Source organism: Prionailurus viverrinus, chromosome B1 (assembly GCF_022837055.1).
Source record: "Prionailurus viverrinus isolate Anna chromosome B1, UM_Priviv_1.0, whole genome shotgun sequence".
Taxonomy (NCBI): Eukaryota; Metazoa; Chordata; class Mammalia; order Carnivora; family Felidae; genus Prionailurus; species Prionailurus viverrinus.
Genome location: NC_062564.1, coordinates 25,289,665 through 25,311,723, shown reverse-complemented (window position 1 = coordinate 25,311,723; position 22,059 = coordinate 25,289,665). Strand labels below are relative to the sequence as shown.

General features: G+C 38.9%; 1 protein-coding gene across 8 annotated transcripts in view; it reads right to left on the bottom strand.

The window, feature by feature from the left end:
• DLC1 (DLC1 Rho GTPase activating protein) overlaps window positions 1-22,059 on the bottom strand; it is a 426,214-nt gene that overhangs the window by 164,760 nt on the left and 239,395 nt on the right. The window contains exon 1 of one of the 8 annotated variants that reach the window (XM_047855881.1): window positions 19,309-19,583. The exons of 6 other annotated variants lie outside the window; for them this stretch is intronic. In XM_047855881.1, the coding sequence (XP_047711837.1) occupies window positions 19,309-19,447 (139 nt within the window). In that variant the 5' untranslated portion in view covers window positions 19,448-19,583. Of the gene's footprint in view, window positions 1-14,561; window positions 14,689-19,308; window positions 19,584-22,059 lie in introns of those variants that run through there. One more of the 8 variants, XM_047855884.1, reaches the window with a different exon arrangement.

The following is a 22,059-nucleotide window of genomic DNA, read 5'->3' as shown; positions in this document are numbered from 1 at the left end:
GTCCTGCACAAAACGTACTTGTGCATTTTCATATATGATATTCACTTATGCATTTCTGCACTGGCAGTATGTGTGTGTTCATTTGGTCTAAATCACTCCACAAATGTTTGTGTGTCAGGCACTGTTTGAAGCACTAGGAATTCCTAGGTGTACAATACTAAGTTCTGGGCCTCAAGGAGAAGCTGCGATTCTAGAGGGAGAGACAGACAATAAACAAGCATATATAACATTCTAGGATAAATGGATGGCAACTGGTTGATAGGAGAATTTGATTTTAATAAAGTGATCCAGAAAGTCCTTTCAGTAGAGGTAATATTTTAGTGAATACCTGCATGAGTGAAGGAGAAAGCCAAGTGACTATCTAAGAAAAGAGTTTTTCAGAATGAGTGAACAGCAATTGCCATGGAACAGCAAAGAGGCCAAAGAGCATGGAGTGGAGTGACTTGGGGAAGGAATATAAGGTAAAGAAGGAGAGGCAGGCAGGTCCGGGTCAGGCAAGGATTTCTTGACCATAGAAGGGATTTTATTCTGAATGTGAGGGAAAGATACTGGAGGGCCTTTGGGTGAGGAGTGACAGGACATGATTTATGTCTAAAAATAGCACTCTGGTTGCCACATTGGAAAGAAATTATAGGAGGGGGCAAGGGTAGGAGTAGGGAGGGCAGTTAAGAGACAGTTAAGGATACCGGTTCAAGGTGATGGTAGCCTGGTCCAGGGTGGTAGCAGTGAGAGTGGTGCCAAGTGGCTGGATTCTCCACATATTTTGCAGGGAGAGCTGACATGATTGGCTGATGGAAGGAAGGTGGGGTGTGAAAGAAGAGAGGAGTCAAACATGACTGCCATGAACTGATATGAAAAAGACAAGTCATATGGGAAAGTGAAGAAGCTCAATTTTGGACGTATCAAGTGATTTTTGGCAAGTTACTTAACATCCCTGGACATGTTTCCTCATTTGTAAGACAAGGCTCATAACAGAATCTACTTCATCGCGTCAGGCAAGCATTAAACAACAATGCAAGGAAAACTGATCAGAGGCTAGCACTTCATGTTAGGAGTCCAGTTAAAATTAGGTATCAAGAAGTTGAGGAAAAACTTCAATCTTTTAATCTATGACAAAGGAGGCAAGATTATCCCACGGGAAAAAGATAGTCTCTTCAGCCAATGGCGTTGGGAAAACTGGATGGCTACATGCAAAAGAATGAAACTGGACCACTTTCTTACACTGTACATAAAAATAAACTCAAAAGGGGGTGCCTGGGTGGCTCAGTTGATTAAGTGTCCGACTTTGGCTCAGGTCATGATGTCACAGTTCATGGGTTCGAGCCCTGCATCGGGCTCTGTGCTGACAGCTCAGAGCCTGAAGCCTGCTTCAGATTCTGTGTCTCCCTCTCTCTCTGCTCCTCCCCCGTTCATGCTCTGTCTCTCTCTCTCCTTCAAAAATACATAAGAACACTAAAATACAATCAAATAAAATAAACTCAAATGGATTAAGGACCTAAATGTGAGACCTGAAACCATAAAAATTCTAGAAGAATGAAGAGACAATAGTTTCTCTGACACTGGCTGTGGCAACGTTTTTCTAGATAGGTCTCCTGAGGCTAGGTGAACAAAAGCAAAAATACACTATTAGGATACATAAAAATAAAAAGCTTCTGCATAGTAATCAATAAACAAAAAGACAATCTACTGAATGGGAGAAGATATTTGCAAATTATATGTTTGATAAGGGGTTAGTATCCAAAATATATTAAGAACTTATGCAACCCAACACCAAAAAAACCCCAAAACAATCCAACTAAAAAATGGGCAGAAGACATGATCAGATATTTCTCCAAAGAATACATGCAGATGGCTAATAGACACATGAAAAGATGCTCAACATCACTCATGATCAGGGAAATACAAATCAAAACCACAATGAGATACCAACTCACACCTGTCAGAATGGCTAAAATAAAAAACACAAGAAACTAGTGGTGGGGAGGATGTGGAGAAAAGGAACCCCTCATGCACTGACTGGGAATGCAAACTGGGGCAGCCATTGTGGAAAACAGTATAGGGGTTCCTCAATAAAAATAGAATGACTATATGATATAGTAATTCTACCCAAAGAATATGAAAACACTTATTTGAAAGCACATATGCACCCCTATGTATATTGCAGCATTATTTACAATAGCTAAAATATGTTAGCAACCTAAGTGTCCATCCAAAGATGAATGGATATGAAGATGTGGCATATAAATATATATACGTTTATGTGTGTGTGTGTGTGTATATATATACATATATAATGTATATATATGTATGCATATATATGTGTGTGTGTGTATATACATATACATATATATATATATATTGCAATATTACTCATCCATAAAAAAGAATGAAACCTTGCCATTTGTAACAACATGGAAGGATCCAGAGAGTATAATGCAAAGTGAAATAAGTCAGTTAGCGAAAGACAAATACCATATGATCTCACTCATATGTGGAATTTAAAAAACAAATGAGCAAAGAAAAAAAACAAAACAACAGACTCTGTAGAGAACAAATTGGCGGTTTATCAGAGGGGAGGTGGGTGGGGGGATGGGTGAATTAGGAGATGGGCATTAAGAGTACACTTATTATGATTATCACTGAGTAATACATAGAATTGTCAAATCACTATACTTTACACCTGAAACTAATATATCACTGTATGTTAATTACACTGGAATTATATTATATATACAACTAATTAATTAATTAATTAAATTAAACAAACCCTTCAACCTCACATTATTTCTGAGTCTGAAGAAAAAGGGGGCTTAAAAACTCTTGCTACAAGTTTTTCTCTGTCTCCTCTTGGGTGCTACTTCCTTGGAAGAGAATGTTCATTCTAAATGTCAATCACGTCAGGTGTGCTAAAAATATTAATAATGCCGACAGTGATTGTGACTGAATAAGTAAATGAGGTACAGAAGTGATGGTCATCAGAGAGAAGTTCAAACTGAAATTAGGAGACTACAGAGAAGGGAAAGTGGTTTATATTTTGAAGAAAAGAAGAGAAAGAATTTAAAGAATTACTTGAGGGGAATATATTCCATGAGAAATGATAAAAGGCATTAAAATTAGGAGGATAATCATATGATGATGAAAATCAACACACGTTTTACAAAGTATGGCTTATGACCTTTTGGACATGAAATGACTTGTGGTCACCTTAGTAAAATGAAAAGAGATTATTTAACTGAAGAAACTAAACTCACCAAAATTGCCAGGCAACTGTAAGGGGCTGATTATATCCCCAGTTTTAAGATGACAAACCTTCCCAACACAATCTAGTGTGTTGCTCCCAACTTATCCATATGGTGACAGGAAAGACTGATAGCTGGATGGATGAACACAAGTGCAGAGGTCTCCATGTCCGTGTTCTGTAGTTTATTCAAAACTGAATAAGTATCATTAGTTAAATATCTTTCTGGGAAAATGTTTACGTGGAGACATGGGTTTTTAACATGCACATAATTTTAAAACATGATGCTTTTCTCATAAAAGACATTTAAAAAAATAAAGTGTCATTATTTACTCCTTTGATAGAGTAGAATTAAAAAAGACAATCTACGCTTATAGATTAATTTTTGCAAATTAATACTTCCTCCACTTGAAGATAATTGTTTGAGGACAGAGTCATTTTTCAATGACATACAAATAGTTGGTCCCCTATGCCAGATTTTCATACTTAGTTCCAGAAAACCCTTGGTCTTCCTGGAAGCCTTCAAGGGATTTGTGTGTGGAGGGAGGAGGTATCCTATAGATATTCTTCTGTTTATTTTTTTAAAATTTTTAATGTTTATTTATTTTTGACAGAGAGAGAGAGAGACAAAGCATGAGCAGGGGAGGGGCAAAGAGAGAGGGAGACACAGAATCCGAAGCAGGCTCCAGACTCTGAGCTGTCAGCACAGAGCCCGACATGGGGCTTGAACCCACAGACCGCGAGACCATGACCTAAGCCAAAGTCAGACACTCAATCGACTGAGCCACCCAGGCGCCCCTCTAAGTGTTTCTTAATAGAGGTCATTGGGAGGATGTTTATCCCTGAATCAGATTATTTTCACTTCCTCTAATTCTTAGACTTTCTTTCCATTTTCTATTCTAATCACCTACCTTGGCTGCATTTGTACCCAAATACAGGCTCAGAATGGCAAAAATGAACTTAGTTTATTATCACCTTTAAAAAAACGTTAAATTCCAGAATAGGTAACATGCAGTGTTATATTAGTTTCAGGCGTGCAATGTAGTGATTCAGCATTTCCATATACATCACCCTTTGCTCACCATGAAAAATACACTCCTTAATCCCCACCGCCTATTTCACCCACCCTCCTACCCACACTTCCCCTCTGTTCACCATCAAGTCTGTCCTCTGTAATTAAGAGTCTGTTCCTTGGTTTGTCTCTCTCTCTCTTTCCTTGTTTGGTTTCTTAAATTCCACATCTGAGTGAAATCATGGGGTATTTGTCTTTCTCTGATTTATTTCACATAGCATCTTACTCTAGTGCCATCCATATTGTTGTAAATGGCAAGATTTCATTCATTTTTATAGATGAATATTTCATTGTGTGTATATATATTCCACATGTTCTTTATTATCACCTTTAAACAGGTACTTAATTGCATTTTAGCTGACCTACACGAAAAAACACACTAAAATGAAACATTATTTATAACCTTCATTCCAAACCTTACTCATCTAGTCTTTGCTTAATTCTATTAAAATGTAAAAATTCTTCATGATACAATTATATATATGATATACATACATAAGCTTATTATCTGTATACAAATATATGTATACATATATATGTATGTATATATGCATATATTTTTTCACATATATATAAAATTGACTCTTACTATATTACCTATACCATTTACATTTTTATGTTTTTCAAAGTAAATATTCTATGACTTTTATAGCATTTGATAAATTCTCTTCCGTATTGGGTATTATGTATCATTGGTGGGTGCGTAAAACGTGTTGAACAATTTGGCGATGTAAGATGTGCATATGTTAGAATATGAAGTTCTCTCCTTAGATGAATTACTCTTCCATACAGAAACTTCTACACATATGTACATGGAGGTATGAGCAATAGTACCACTAATAACAGATGCCTGCAATAGCATATAACTGGAAACAATCTAAATGCCTCTCAAGAGGATAACAGATATATAGATCATGACATATTTGCATACCAGCAAGTAAGAATAAATGATCTTTATGTTTTAGCATGAATAAATGTCAAAAATATCATTTTGAGCAAAGTTAGTTGCAGAAGGATACTGCAGTATGGTACCACTTCAGACTTTAAATGTGCAAAAAAATAATTAATAATGCCTTAGGTTACTTAAATATGTAATAAGAACATGCAATAAGAGAATGATTCAACACTAAGTTCAGGATTGGAGAATTGCAGGGGGAGTTGGGAGGATGAAGGAGGGAAATATGATCCAGGAGGGGCACACAGTAATTTTACATTTTCTATTTTAAAATAGTAACTTTAATTTTTTTTCTTACTTAAATTAAGTGGTTGATACATGGGTTTCTTGTATGTCTAAAATATTTAATAAAGGTAATATTGCTACTAGTTAATTGATAACATATCTAAAGATAGTTTTAGAGAAAAGGTTTTTAGAAAGCAAAGATACCAATTTCAAATGTTATCCAAACTGTATCGAATCAAAAAACAATGAGTATGTTATGAAAACAGCAACTTAAGTCACATGAGATACCGGGATCAGATTTCCCAGGGTTTGGGTGCATGGACCATTAGCTATAGCAACATCACCTTTGTTTTACAAAAGCAATTAGTACATGCTTCAGTTTTCAAAGTGAGCAATGATTACCTACTCTTAAAAAGTTATTAAAAGCACTTGGCTTTTGACCTTAGAACTCCATTGGTACATGGTACTGGGGTCAGCTTTTTGCTATCCTAATAAAAGTTGTCAAACACCATTTTCTTAGACTCCATATAAAAACAGAGACATTGCATAAGTTATTGTGATTTGAAAACATGCACTTTTATGTAGAGAGCTTAAGTAATGGTCTTTTAGTAATCAGTTAAAATATTTTAAGTCAGAATAGGGAGAAAAATATGGAACAAGGAAAAGAAAGCTACATACAAGGAGAAATTATGCATTGTGAGCTGATTAAACTCAGTATCTCACTTAAGTACAAGATAAGTAAAGAAAAAGAGCAGATAATCACAAAGAAGTTTGAGAGTTGGGGTATGTGTGGGCCGGTGGTAGGGATTAATCACATAAGGCCATGAGGGTTCACTCGGGGAATCTTTACACAGCAAAACAGGAGTTGTGCTCAGGGTCACAGAAATAAAAACATTTTCTGTGAACTGGCCTCACAAGAATGGGAGCTTGGAATGTGTGTGGTGGTGACTGAGGAGGTGGGTGTGTGGCTTAGATTCAATTGTCCTGTCTCCAAGAGGGCAGCATCAGCAAGCAGTGGTTTGCCCTCACCTCCCTGTTAATGCCCTTCCCAGACCACGTGTTCTTTTTTCCTTTCATTCTTTCTTTTTTTAAAAATTAAACTTTTATTTCCCCCTTTCCCCAGACTCTTAAGTTTCGTTCTGATGTGCTGGCTAATCCTTGGGGTATGTACAGAGGGCCCGGTCACGGACTGTTGTTATTATCTTAAGTGGTGCAAAGGGCATCTATTACAATAGATTTTCAGGCACTATTTTGAAATAATTTTTCTGAAGTTTACCCTCTGTGTTTATCTTTGGTTGTGCAATGATTATGCTGCGCCAGAGAGCTTTGGTTGGAAACACAGTCTTGGGTTCTAAATAATCAATGCATCAAAAAAAAAAAAAAACCCCAAAACTGAAGGAATAGAGGAAATGTTTCTCTATCTTTCTTTTGTACCCTACCAAAAAAAGAAAGAAAAAAGAATGAAAACAAATAAGCTTAAAATTATGCAAACTCATGCATATAAATTGCAATTGGTTACTGAATGTACATTTCATAAATTTATAATATCTAAGTGTAAACTTCCCAGTCTTATTTTCCCAATATTGTTGTATGTTCTACCTGTATACAGAGGCAAGAGTGAGGCAAACACTTTGGGTTGTCTTGTCATCCGTCTATATTCTCCAACCTGGTGGTCTTCACTGCGGGCATGTTTTGTTGGTATTTGGTTGGGTGTGGTCTGCAGCCCCAGCATAAAGGAAGGGCCTCAGTTTCCCCCTGTGATTCAGTGTCACGGTACTTTACTCTGGTGCATTCTGGCTCTTAAAAAAGCCCTCTGCATAGATTCAATACAACTAATAACTCTTAGAACATGATAATCAACCCATGTAAAATAAAACTCGAGAAGATCTGGTATTACACACATCCCCACATTGCTGTGGGTTTGGCCCCATCATCTCTCTTCCCCGTCCCCACTGGTTTGTCATCTCATCTGTCCATCCACAAGCTACGCATGAGTCAACATGCATGTGCTAATTTCATTTGGCTGGAATTCCCTAAATGAAATTCTAGCTTCTTTTAAAGCACAAAGGAAAGATGTTTCTACCGCACTCGGCAATTACATGTTCAAACTTGTTTTCATCAGTGAAAAATTATAGTCCAAAGACTGTCTTATCAGAGTTGAAAAACAATATGTTTGATGACATCCTTTTCAACCTGAGATGGGCTTCATTTAAAAAAAAAGTTTTATTTTAAATACAGCATATTGTAAGGTAGATTAGGAATGCTCTTACTCATCTAGTTTAGTTTTTTTTTTTTCTGCCAGATGTTTATGTTGGTGAGAAACCAATAACACTGTCTAGACCTCTAGCGTATAGTAATCAAGCATGAATAGAAAACGTTCAGAGGTCACACTTCAATCTGGACCTACAACATCCTGCTATTCAAAACCAGATTAGAGATGATGGATCATGATAAACAGAACCACATTGAATGCTGAGTCAGTGATTTGAGAGTGGTCTGCAAAAAGCTAACTATGTCACAAAAAATATGCAAGATAAAACAAAGTCTAGACATCATTAAATGTGCTGAGCTCCTACCTCCACCCCAAGTCGTCAACAACCACATGCTACCTTGTGACTTTCACATCAGCATCCTGTAAATCAGGAATCCTCAATCTTATATGGAGGAGTTCCTTGAAGTTATGGCTTCCTGAGGCATGTGCGTGTGTGTGTGTGTGTGTGCACTTGCATGTGTTTGAAATTGCCTACATGTGCTCCTGTCAATAAATGCCTGAAAAAAGACAGAGAGAGAAAAGTGATATATGGCATCAGAATGTTCAGAGATCCCCAAGCAAGATTTTACCAAGCAGTAATATGCCATGTTTTTTCACTAGGTCTTGGTGGTTTTGTCTAGAAGTCATTAATTTGTTTTTTATTGAGAGTGTTTCAGTTTTTGACTGAAATAATTTACTGATTAGAAAGTCCTGCTATGGAGGATCAAATTCAACATGAAGATATTTTTACTGTCAAATAATCAGGAGTCAGGGTCTGAATCCTGGCAAATCACAAAAATGCCTTCTTTGCGCTCTCTGCTTCTTGGCTGCCACTCACGAGTCTTTATGGAACTTTAGATCTGGAACACATTTGAGTTAATGCTAAATGCAAGATGTAGGTCAATGACTGTTTCTAAGAGGGCAAACCTTACTGCTTCCTAAGGTAAAGTGGAGTAACATCATAGTGGAGTACTTTATGTTTTGTTTGGTTTTTTAAAGTTTTATTCAGTGGAGGGAGCAACTTGGTGAGTCAGTCCAGCTAGTAGTGTATGAATTTCTTCAAACACTGAGGGACATCCAAAAAACTTACCTGGCTGAAAGTACCAATGTTACTCTGCAAAACAACTTCAACCTGAAATGCCCATATTTACCTTCACACCACCCTCCTGGCATGTGCATGCACACACGCATCACTACTAACACATCCTCATAGTGGCATAGAGACTCTTTTCTGCAATGATTCAAATGCTTCCATTGCCGTGAGCAATAGCGAAAAAGTGATAGCCATGACTTTTTAATTCTTTTCATGTTTATTTTTGAGAGAGAACGCACACACACGTGCATGCATGCACAAGCAGTGAAGGGGCCCACAGAGAGGAGGACAGAGGATCCCAAGCAGGCTCTGCACTGACAGCAACGAACCCTATATGGGGCTTGAACACATGAGCCGAGAGATCATGACCTGAGCTGAAGTCGGATGATCAACCGACTGAGACACCCAGGCGTCCAGATAATTATGACTTTAAAAGGTAGTTGTGTCAAGGAAATTTTAATGTAAAAATAATGTTCACTCGAGTGCAAATGAGCATGAGTATGACACCGTACAGAAAAGCAAGTGGTGATAAAACAGTGTGGATATCCTATTGTTATAATACATTTGGACCAGAGGTGAATTGATGCTGCAGAGAGGAGACAGGGAGAGAGGGAGGGAAGGGAAGTACTGATTGGTCAGCAAATACCTTATGGTACCTGTCGAGTCAGGCCTTAGAATCTTGTTTTCTCTGTAGGTCACTTTTTCCTGCCAAATAGACTCTAGACTACTGAAATTCAGACACAGTTATTACCTTTGCGTCTTTTCTACCTCCTAGCATTCTGTCTATCACATAGTCAGGGCACAACCAATATTAGCTAATTTGTAGTTTAATAAAAGATTATTCCCATCCAGTACAAAACCCCTCTTTGTTACTCTTTGCATCAGTGGATGGATGTTTTGTCTGCCTTCTTGACTGTTCAGTGTCTGAGCCATGTCCCATACTTTCTCTTTCTCTAAGCCTCTTATTTGAAAGTGAAACATTCATTCTTAAAAACTTTCCTGCTTCTTTCATCCTTCAGCCTCTCTACTGGTCACACTAAGAAACTGAAGTTAACTAGATTCTTTGGAATTACTAGTAAAATCACCCCTAAGAGAAAATGAGGCCACGATACATGAACATATTGTCAGTATTCAAAATATGCTTTAATTACAAATGTGAAAGCTAATAAAAGCAGTATTCATGTAAATTCTTATATTCTTTGGTAATTTTCTCATGGATTTCATTAATAACTCACTGAATAGGTGATCATTAATTTTCAAACTACTCAAAAGCACTCTAGGATGTCACTGATCCAAAATGGACTAGAATTTTTAAAGATCATCTTGTATATGGAGCTTCGCTATAATTATCTATTTAATCATTGAATTCTATTTCCTTAACTATTTTTATTGCTTAGCTAACATAATTTTGGTTACTGGTAACATTTAATAATATAATAATTGTATTACATTTTTAATACAACTCACCCATCATTATTTGTCTTTTCCTTTAAAAATGCAATATGGATATCTCAACTTATGATGGAAATTCATCAAATTATGATGGAAAAAAGAAGATGTCCTGGTTTCCAGTTCAACTCCCTAAGAAATTCTGTGGAATCACAAAAGACTTGCAACAGTCAATTTCAGTTCTACAGCCCACGTATTTTGAAATCTGAGAGTGATCTCCGCCATCAATTGAGATATTTAAAGTACAACTTCCAATTTTCATTCTGATTTCTGAATCACAAGAGCACCCTATTTTAGCCAGTGACATATTTTATACTTTAGGATACTTAAACTTTGGAAAACATCAGCATATCGTCTTCAAAAAATGATTAAAGTTATCGCTCCATGACATTTTGGAAGTACAATCTTTGTACTCATGTCCCGTCCCTCCCACTCATGCTTCCCCTCTCTATCTTCAGCATTTTGTAAGATGCAGTTTGTACTCTGAAAACAATAAATCCATCGAGCAGATTTTTAAAAGCTGCATATGCTTTTTCTGATACTGTCCCTTACCACTGTGTCTTCCCTCATCTCCCTGAGAATCAGTGGTTTAAAGAACAAATCAGTGATGAGTTTTAGACAGCCCTCAGTGTTTAAGAGACACTGTTTATTCTTCCTCACTACAGTGGAGTTCACTTTCCCATGTAGGGCCCCTCTCGAGTTCAAAGGTAGAATTCAGGTGTCATATTCATGGCTGGCAGGCAACAGTGCATCTGTCCTATTGTCAACCATTACCTCGCACAGTGTTTTGCATACAATGGGCTCTCAATAAATATATGTGAGATTAATTGGTAATGACTGATAGATTTGGGTGTTTCTGAGTTCTGTGCATATATACTCACTAATAGATTTTTAAGGTAATGCCAAGAAAATACTTAAATGGGAATAAAAACAGTAGTATATACCTCTCTGGATTATTTTCAAGATTAAGTAAGACAATGCCTTTAGAGCTCTCAGCCTAGGTGGTTGTTCACAAGCAACAGGGCAAGAGCACAGGAGGATCAATGCCAACTCCTCTCATCATCATACACAAATAATTCCAGCATGTGCTTCCTGGATGCCATATCATCTTTGTTCAAGAATGACAGGTTACAGAAGACACACAGATGGCCAAAAGGTACATGAAAAGATGCTCGACATCACTAATCATCAGGGAAATGCAAATCAAAACCACAATGAGGCATCACCTCACACCTGTTAGAATGGCTGGTCTCAAAAAGAGAAGAAATAACAAGTGTTAGTTAGGATGTGGAGAAAAGGGAACCTTCCTGCATTGTTGGTGGGATGTAAATTGGTGCAGTCACTGTAGAATACAATATGGAGGTTCCTCAAAAAATTAAAAATAGAAATATCATATGATCCCTTAATTCCACAACAGGGTGTTTACCCAAAGAAAATGAAAACACTAATTTGAAAAGACATGCACTCTTAGGTTTACTACAACATTATTTACAAAAGCCAAGATATAGAAGCAATCCACGTGTCCATCCATACATGAATGGATAAAGAAAATGTGGTGTGTGTGTATATATATATATATATATATATACACACACACACACACACACACACACACACACAATATATGGTGTGTATATATATGTGGTGTGTGTATATATATACACATACACATATATTATACATATATACATACATATACATATATATATAAATGTGTATATTCATATATATATAATGGAATATTAGTCATAAAAAAGGATAAGATCTTGCCTTTTAAAACAATATGGATGAATCTAGGGTATAATGCTAAGTGAAATAAGTCAGAGAAAGACAGATACCATATGATTTCTCTTATACGTAGAATCAAAAAAAAAACGCAGGACAAATTAAAAAACAAAAAATAGAAACAGACTCATAAATACAGAGGCCAGTTTGATGGCTGCCAGATGGCTGGAGGCAGGGTGATGAGCAGAATGTGTGAAGGGGAGTGGGAGATACAGGCTTCCAGTTACAGAATGAATAAGTCATGGGGAGAAAAGGTACAGCATAGGGAATATAGCCAGTGGTATTGTAATAGTGTTGTATGGTGACAGAGGGTAGCTACACTTGTGGGGAGCACAGCCTAACAAAAAGAGTTGTTGAATCACTATGTTGTACACCTACAACTAATGTAACATTGTGTGCAACTAGGCTTCAATAAAAAAAAAGAATAACTATTAAAAGCAAGTGACTATAATCAGAGACTGAAAAACGTATACAATGACAAGTTTAACTTCAAACTATACCTTAATAATTCCTCTGGAATAGAGAGAGCTTCCAGTAGAATGTTCTTTTAAATAAAGTTTTGGTTTTATGATATAGCTTCAGATCCTTAAGCATACCTGTAACTAAATAATATATCCCTTCTACCATGCCTTTGACTTTGGGCACATTTTGTTATTATAGTTATAAGGACCTTTGGCAAAATACTCAGACAGCTTATACATACTATTTTAAATGAAGAAAGTTGCAGAAGTTTTGCTCCAGGAAGGGAGGTGGCCCAAATATCCCTTTCAAGTGGCAGCCTTGACATTTAGCATACTTTTTCCCATTCCACAGCTGCGCCACGTGCTTGAAACCCCAGCCTGCTCGTGCTGGTGCTCTATTCCATGTTTGGCTCCATCTATATAGCAATTTTCAAAGCAGGTTCCAACTCGCTTGGGAAGACTTTCAGATATTGTATATGTTGCCCGACAAAGCCATGCAAGGAGTGATTTCTTCATCAGTGTGCAAAAACAATTATTCTCAAGTCATTCCGTTTTGCAATTCAGCAAGATCTGCACAGAAGTCATCTTCGTTAGATTTTTCGTTTTTGTTTTTGTTTTTTTCTTCCAGAGGTAAGGAAATAAAGTCCATTTGCCATTGACATTTTACCTTTTATTTTATATTTTTGGACTGGTTGAACTATTTTTGCCCAAAAGGCTTAGACAAATTATAGTGATGTCATGCTAGCAGGCTGAAACTTCAAAGGACATAGGGCATGGGGAAAAGGGAAGTTGGGTTATAACAACCAAACTGATAGAGTTTCACTCTGGCTTCGCTATATGCCAGTGACTCTTCTAAGCACTCTACACAGTGGCTCATTTAATCTTTGAAACAATTTTATGACATAAGTACTATGACCATCCTCTTTATATTGGTAAGAAACAGACTGACTTGCCCAAAGCTATCCAGTGGAAGAGCCAGGATTCAAACCCAGAAGTCTGATGTCAGAGCAAGCTCTCTGAGCCAATATATTAGGTTTTCTCTCATCAGAGCCAACCTTGACATCAACATGCTCCTCTTTTATTGGAATAGTAATATCTAATTTAATAGATACATACTGCATCTACCCTCCAGAAATGTGACGGGGTCTCATGAAGCACCATTAATGGTTGTCTCTCCAACCCTTTAAAATGTTAACATAGCGTTGCATGCATCCAGGGAAGTCTTTGTTTACTAGAGGAACCTGCATATTTTGAAGCATACATCACTCTTGGTTAAAAGGCATTAAATATGCCCTTACTTGTTTTCCTCTGTGAACCAATGAGCAGAAGACAGTTCACAGGAGTCAGTGTTTGTGGTTTCCCATCATGGGAAATGGGCCAGAATTCCTGATGCCCCATTGAATTGGGAGCCAATGTATTACAGAGCACGTCAGACATTCATTTTGCTAGTGAATTGGAGACCTAGTCAGGTGAAATGTAAAACTCTATTTCACAAAAGATAGAAGATACTGAACAGTCAACAGAATCCCCCAGGGGATCCAACCTCATGTTGAATTTATTCTATGTCCATTGAACCTCACTTGGATTGAGATTTTCCTAAATTTTCCTGGGGAAAAGGGGGGGACAGAGGATCTGAAGCAGGCTCTGCACTGACAGCAGAGTCCGATGCTAGGCTCGAACCCACAAACCATGAGGTCGTGCGTGACCAGAGCCAAAGTCGGACGCTCAACTGACTGAGCCACCCAGGTGCCCTATATTGAATACTTTTTAAAACAGTCAGTGTGATTTATGCTATGTGAGCTGTTCTTACCTTATTAGATTCCGTGAAATAAAGGCTAATTTGTTTAATTTCTTTTTGGTTTATTTCTCCATTCCACTTTGCAAACCGATGAAGTTACGTGCATGTATGTCATCTGGGTTTTTCTTTCTTTTAGCTTCCCTATCTCTTTCTAGTCTGAATATTAGTGTCTTTTGTTTTTCCTTAGAGGCAGTCTTATTGGCACATCAGCCCAAACTTGTTTGCGGAGTTTGTCGAATATACATCAAGGAATTCCAGCCATCTCATGTATGAGAGCCCAGCATTTCAGTCTAGGAGAATTTTTGACTGGAAGTACTTGGAAGCTGAAGTGAGGATATGGTAGGGATTCTTAATTCAGGGTCTAAGGGTAGAAGAGGATGTCCATTAACTTGGATGAGGAAAATTTTCATTTTTATTTTCACAAAACTGTAACTGGAATTTGGCATTTCTTCCAATTATGAATGTTGACCAACTGTCACCTCCCCCTGCCTCGCACACAATGTCATTAGCTGTCCCTGTGACTTTGTCCCCAATAGAAACCAGACTTTTCCATATCACATTACAGTTGGTGCAGCTATCACAAAATATCATTTACACTCACTCCTACCCTAGAGTTTTGGGAGTTATCACACTCACCCCAGATCACACACGATTGTGGTTTTGTGCAATCAACTTCCACAGATGTTCGCATGACATCGTTGCTGGCCCCATTCAGCCACCAAACAGTCAAGTTAAAAGTTTGCACATTGCCCACCCAGATATGGATTTTGCTCCCCAGTATTCTATCTATAATGTTTGGTGACAAGGAGATGAATCAGAGACTACAACATAGTTTAATGCTCTTTTTCTAACTAACGATAACAATGTGCACACTGGTATCTTTAAAAAACATTTAATTTATATTTACTTCCCTATATTTTAAACATCTTCATCTATGATACAATTCATTCATTTTCTATTACTACACAACAATTTTGTGTTTGGAATACCTTGATAACTATATATTACTATATTTACTGGCATCTTTAAAAAACATTTAATTTATATTTACTTCCCTATATTTTAAACATCTTCATCTATGATACAATTCATTCATTTTCTATTACTACACAACAATTTTGTGTTTGGAATACCTTGATAACTATATTTTACTATATATAACTATATTTTACTATATAAACTATATTTAACTATAAACTGTATAGTTATACCTTGATAACTATATTTTAACACATAATTCTACGTGTTTTATTTATACACCAAAAAATATCATTCTGAGGTGTGATCTGCAGGCTTCACCAGGATGCAAAAAAGACCCATTGGCACAAAAAAGACGAAGAAGCCCTATTTGAAAGGATTAAGGGGCAGCAGATCTTCAGGAATGAAATACACCACAAAGGCACGAAGTCTGGGTACCCAACGGGAGGGAGGAGGCAGTACAGGCGCCATGAGGACATGTTAGAGTTTATGACGGATGCACAATTCGTCCAGAGAAGGGCTGTCTACTCTCGCCATCACCACTGTTAACCTCAAAGTTGTAATTCCCTGAAACGTAGATGCCATCCTCTGCTTTCAGGAAAGAGACTGTGTACCTGTGAGCTTGGTGGTAGAGAGAACAGGAGTAAGAGAAACCCTGTGGGTTGTGGCTGGGCAGAAAAAGGCAATTCCATGTGAAGGAGGATGCGATTAAGACAGTGTGTTCCAGGGGCGCCTGGGTGGCTCAGTCAGTTGAGCGGCCGACTTCGGCTCAGGTCATGATCTCGCGGCTGTGGGTTCGAGCCCCGCGTCAGGCTCTGTGCTGACAGCTCAGAGCCTGGAGCCTGTTTCGGATTCTGTGTCTCCCTCTCTCTGACCCTCCCCCGTTCATGCTCTGTCTCTCTCTGTCTCAAAAATAAATAAATGTTAAAAAAAAAAAAAAAAGACAGTGTGTTCCATCACCCCTTACAGCTTGAAGGTCTTTTCCCAGCAACAATTCTGTATTTTGTTTACATAGGGACAGGGATCCTTAAAAATAACAGGCAGAATCCCTGTTTTATATATAAGGATTTTAAGGCAAGGAAATGTAAATGATGGTTTGCATACACAGGACATCATTTGGGAAAGTAGAACTAGGAACTCTTAAGTTATATCGAGTGTGTATATTTGTGTGTCAGAGAGACAGAGAGACAGAGGGAGATACATGCACACAGAGATGGGGAGATACACACATGCACACACACACAGAGGGAGACACACACACACACACACACACACACACACACACACACACACGAGACAGAGAGATTGATTTATTGATTGACTGAGAGATAAAATACCCAACGAGGAACCTTAAAACTTTTTCCCGTGGCCAAACACTTTAAAACTCTGGAAGAAACTGAAACCTCTGATTACTTTTTGAGAAACTTGATGAACCTAATCAAAGTAATGATCATCATGAAAATAACATTTCAGGTAGTATTAAAAGAAGCATTTTCTTCAGAGGCTTCGAAACCTTGTTTACATGACACTTCATTAATTTCACAACATAAAGTGAAGCAGGAGATCTGGACTTTCTACTTCCCTCCATTCCGCAACAGAGGGCAAAGTGGTATGATACGCAGTAGAGATTGTATCTGGTGTTTAGAGAAGTGACTTTTTGTGGATAATTGACAAGTATTATTTAGCCTTTGGTCAGTGGGAAGGTTGGGTGCAGAGGAGAAGTTTGAGGGGAACACGAGAAGTAAGTGCTCTTGAGGTTTGGATGTGCCCCGAATCAGTCTCCATCTGACAAACATTGATTGAGCCATGACCCATGCGCCAAGCACAGGGGAGGCATGAAAAGGGCCAAGTCCCCAGTAATCAGTCAGTTGTGGTAGCCAAAATTCTTTCTTTTCAAGTATAGTACCTGGATTTGCTACTGTGTAAACTGCCTAAGAGGTCAATATATACCAAAAAAAAAAAAAAAAAAGGAAAGAAAAAGAAAAACTATGCAACATAAAGAATTTCTTTCTTGGGTGGACATAGACAGCTAAAATCCCATTTGCTGTCAGAGCTGTGGAAATGCTTAATTTTCCTCACATATAAAAAGTAACTATTTTTCTTTAAGTGGCTATTTTTCTTTAAGATGCTTTAAGATGCTATTTTTGGCCACATAGAGACTCTGTGTGTGTGTGTGTGTGTGTGTGTGTGTGTATACACACATAGGCAAATACACACACACACACACACACACACACACACACACACACACAGACAAATGACAAGACAGAAGCAGCAACTTTCCAGGGATAATATCCTTATTCTAGGAGGCCAATAGCTGTCAAAAATATCATCATTTATGAAAATATAAGGGGAAGCAGGAATGTTTGATTTAGTCTTACTCTCAAAACACCAAAGCACAAGATATTTTTGCGTTACCTTTAATAAGACATTGTTTGTGGAACCTTTCCATTTGTGACAATGGGTTTGTCAAATAAGACAACAATGAAGGAAACACTTTTGCTGTGAAAGGGCCAACCAATTATAGTTGTAGACTTTATACTCCTATATCTTAGTTCTTACACTTCCTCTAGCCAATTGCAAACTGTTATCACCAGATAACACAGCTTAAAAAAAACTTATTGGAATGTTGGGTTTCTTAAAGGTTTTATTTTTCTAAAGCCATAATAAAATGGTTACATTTAAAATCTTTTGCTAAAGATTTATCTTAAAGCCATAATAAAATGGCTACATTTAAAATCTTTAGCTAAAGATTTATCCTAAAGCCATAATAAAATGGTTAAATTTAAAATCTTTTGCTCTCTCTCTCTCTCTCTTACTTTCTGATTAGACTTGACATTGTTTACTCTGTCCTATACTGGGCAATATTATCTGGTTTAACAAGGAGAAAGATTTTCACGAGCATTTAGGACAAGCTTACAGCCTATAAGGGGATATAACTAGCATGTTATCTTCATAATCTGTCTTGTCACAATCACCAACCTTAAATTTCCCCTCTTCAAGTCATGTCAGGACTATTAGGTGAAAGCCAAATGACCTTTTGCCAATAACACACAGCACAGAAATCTGTTGACACTTGGAGGCCACTTGTAAAATTGTTAACAATTCAAAACTTCATACGGATATGAAAAACAACTGGATTACCCAAAAAGGTTAAGAAGATATCATTTCTGACCCATTCACATAGATGATATAAATAGAGAGACTTACAGAGCAAACAAGGAGGAGCCATGAAACAGGACTAGGATACCTTTCCTGAATTCAGAGAGATTATTTTATTGCAAAATGCTATATTATATCAATTCGTATTCTTAAAACCAGGATCAGGCAGAAGTTCCTGTTTCTTTAGTGTACCCCTTAAAACACAGTCTGCCATTTGGCTGGTGTCACATGAGCCCAAGTACGTTTGAATTGCACCACTGTATTTGTGTTTTATTATATTTCAAACGCCTGCCTCCAGCATACCTGACACCCGCTTGGAACTCAGAGCAGCTCCAGGCTGCCAGAGGAAATACCAGCAGGCTCTCACAGGGCAGGGCAGATTACTCCACTGACACACAGCCCTTCCAGGCCCCTCTCTTGCAGAGACCAGGCCACCTCGGGCCAGACCAGCCCCACGGCGGACCCCCACCAGCACAGCAGAGCTCCGTGCTTCTGCCTGAAGCTGCTCATCACGACTGCTTTCCTGACACTCAAAACGACCTTGCTTCTCTTTCCAAGGTTAAAAGAAAAAAAAAAAAACAAAAAACGAAAACCCCCCACACACCTCTCATAAAACCTTATCTAGAAATAATCAGACCAGAAACCAGAGAGGCACTAGAGAAAAAAACATCCCAGAAATGCTAAATACTAGAGGAAGGGAGATGGAAATCATTGCCACGGCAGGGAGGAACTTTATCCAGCCGATGAGATCATTAATTATCCGAGTTAATATCTGCGTCCGTGTATGGAACTGTTTTCCTTTTAATACCTCTCATCCCACCCTCCCCCATTCGCCCCTCACCTGCCAGCCTTCTGTCTCTGGTGTTTTTCCAAATGACATCCAGGGCTCTAGCCGTGGAGTCTCGGATGTGATCGCTAAAGGACCTCCGGAGAGGGGCTCTCAGGGGCCGAGCCATCACGTGGGCCTCGGGGTCCCCCATCCACCCGCCAGGGACTTCAGCGCAGCCCTGGCGTCGCGACCATGCCGCTCTCCTCCCGCCGGTGTCCTCCGGCGGCTGCGGGCCGTCGCTGCGCGGGGCGGCCGGGCTGCGTGCGCGCCGGGCCCGGGGGCGAGCCGCCGGCGAGCCCTGCGCCCTCAGGATCCCGGCATTGCGGCTCGCACTGCGGCCCGGGAAGCGCCGACTGCAGGCGGCCTCCTGGACCGCCGCCAAGCGCGCGCGGCTGCCACATCTGGAAAGGCTTACAAATGAGCCAGCGACACGCTCGCGCAGCGCCCGGGCTGCCTTCGTGGCTATCTAGATGATTCTGGCTTCCTGTGTAATCCAATAACTTGACTTGGTACATGCTCGGCCGTTCATCTATTCAATAACTTGAATAGACGCCTCCTTCCCTGGCAATCCAGGTAACCTTGCACTTCTGAAGGGGAAGGCAGAGCAGGAGGCAAAAAAGCAAGGGAAGGAGAGGGAGGGTGGCAGGTAGAGGTCTCTTCAACTTCCACGGTAAATTCTCATTCACATTTGCATTTGATGGACTCGCTGTAAGTCAAGGTTTTCGATGAGGCCGTTTATGACAGAGAAAGGTCAACCTTTAGCTGTGGGTGCGGGAAGGAAAATATGGCTGTCATCGGCATCCTACACATCAGTCTGGATTCTCTAGGAAATGGATACCTGAGTTTTAAAGGAAACATTAATCATCTCCTCATACCTCCCCTCTAACTACGCTTCTACTTACATTAGGTGGTTTCATCATATCGTTCTAGGTTTTGCCTCTAAATAGGGTTCAACTGTCCCCTGGTTTTGAGAATCTTTTAGTTCCAAATGAGCAAACTTCATAATTATAATTGCACATCAAAAACTCTCCCCCCAAAAATAAAAAAAAGTGCCAAGCACCATGAAATCAAAATATGGGCCAAATGTTTCTTTGACAAGATACGTTTTTGAGTTTCTGAAATCTATTTCTTTCCAATGAGTTTGGCCGATTCTCTGCTTTTTAATGCAGTATTAATCCTCTCTTTTCTCACTATCCCCCAAATGCCATCTTTTAACTTTCAAGGTTTGGCATGGAGGCTTACTATTGGCATCACATAGTATCTGAGGGCCAGTTCATAACCTTTGCAAAATTAGATAATGCTGTAAAAGCACTTTGTAAATTGCAAGGTACCATGTGAATGCTAATTATTATCATAATTATTTTTATATGAAATCATTTTCAGCCCACACTGATCTCCTGAGTCTCCAAATTTCTACAGCATGCATCCTCTTTCTCATCAACTTTGACAACTTAATTATACAAGGGACGATAATTACAATAGTGTGATTGTGCTTACTAGTTATAACTAACACTTGTACCACTACTTATTAGCAACCCACGAGTTTTCAATCATATTGTTCCCAAATTGTTAAAGCTTATGAGTCTCTCCAACTGAGAATGTGCATGTCAGTAGATATTGTCTTCTTTGCCTTATCATTGGGCTGGACATAGATGAGGAGGCAACAAGTACTAACTGCTGTTATGTAGACCTCTGTCCCTGTGGGGGGGGGGTGTCAATTCCGAGGGAAAATTCTCCATTAAAAAAATCTCAAAAAATCTGATTGCCTAATACATGGCTCGATTTTAAAACAAAGTACCCTGGGGGCGCCTGGGTGGCTCAGTCAGTTAAGCGGCCGACTTGGGCTCAGGTCATGATCTCACGGTCTGTGAGTTCGAGCCCCGCGTCGGGCTCTGTGCCAACAGCTCAGAGACTGGAGCCTGTTTCAGATTCTGTGTCTCCCTCTCTCTGAACCTCCCCTGTTCATGCTCTGTCTCTCTCTATCTCAAAAAGAAATAAACGTTAAAAAAAATTAAAAAAAATAAATAAAACAAAGTACCCAAAGTCTGTGTGTGTGTGTGTGTGTGTGTGTGCGCGTGCACGTATCTGTTTCTCCTTCAAAGAGGTCTGAGCACTGTGAAACAGGTTGACTCCTTTTCTGGTCAGGCTGAACAAGGCAGATCTGTTTGTAGATGAATATTATGAAGTAACCATAGCACAACTAGTGAGCCACACTCTATGCCAGGCATGGGAAAGTTGAGGATGAATAAGATGTCAACTCTGTCTTTGAGGAGAAATCACACTGACCACAAATAATTTCAAAATAGTGTCATAAGTTCTATGATAGACGCATGTACAAAGCATACAGGAGCAAAAAGAAGGAAAGGTAGCTTAGATTCCCAATTACTTGTAAGCACTGACCTCACCTAAATTTCCAGGCTGGATTTACAACATGCAACCATTCCTAGCATGAATATCAACCGCTGATTGTATGAGTTATGCAAAGTGGCAGAGTGTAATGAAATTGAAGTCTTTCTACACCTAAACACAGAAAGGGAAAAGGGAGCAACAAAGGGAAACAGCATTAATTGAGTACCTACGATGTACCAAAACCTCTTCTAGCACTGTAGATAGATAGATCTCCATGGACACAGACCCTTATAGGTGTTATTATCTCCTCCTCAGAGATGAGGAAATTGGAGGGCAGAGAAAGAGATTTGAGAAAGGTTAGGTAGTAACTGGCAGATCCAGGATTCACACCCAGAGCTGTCTGTGTCCAAAGCT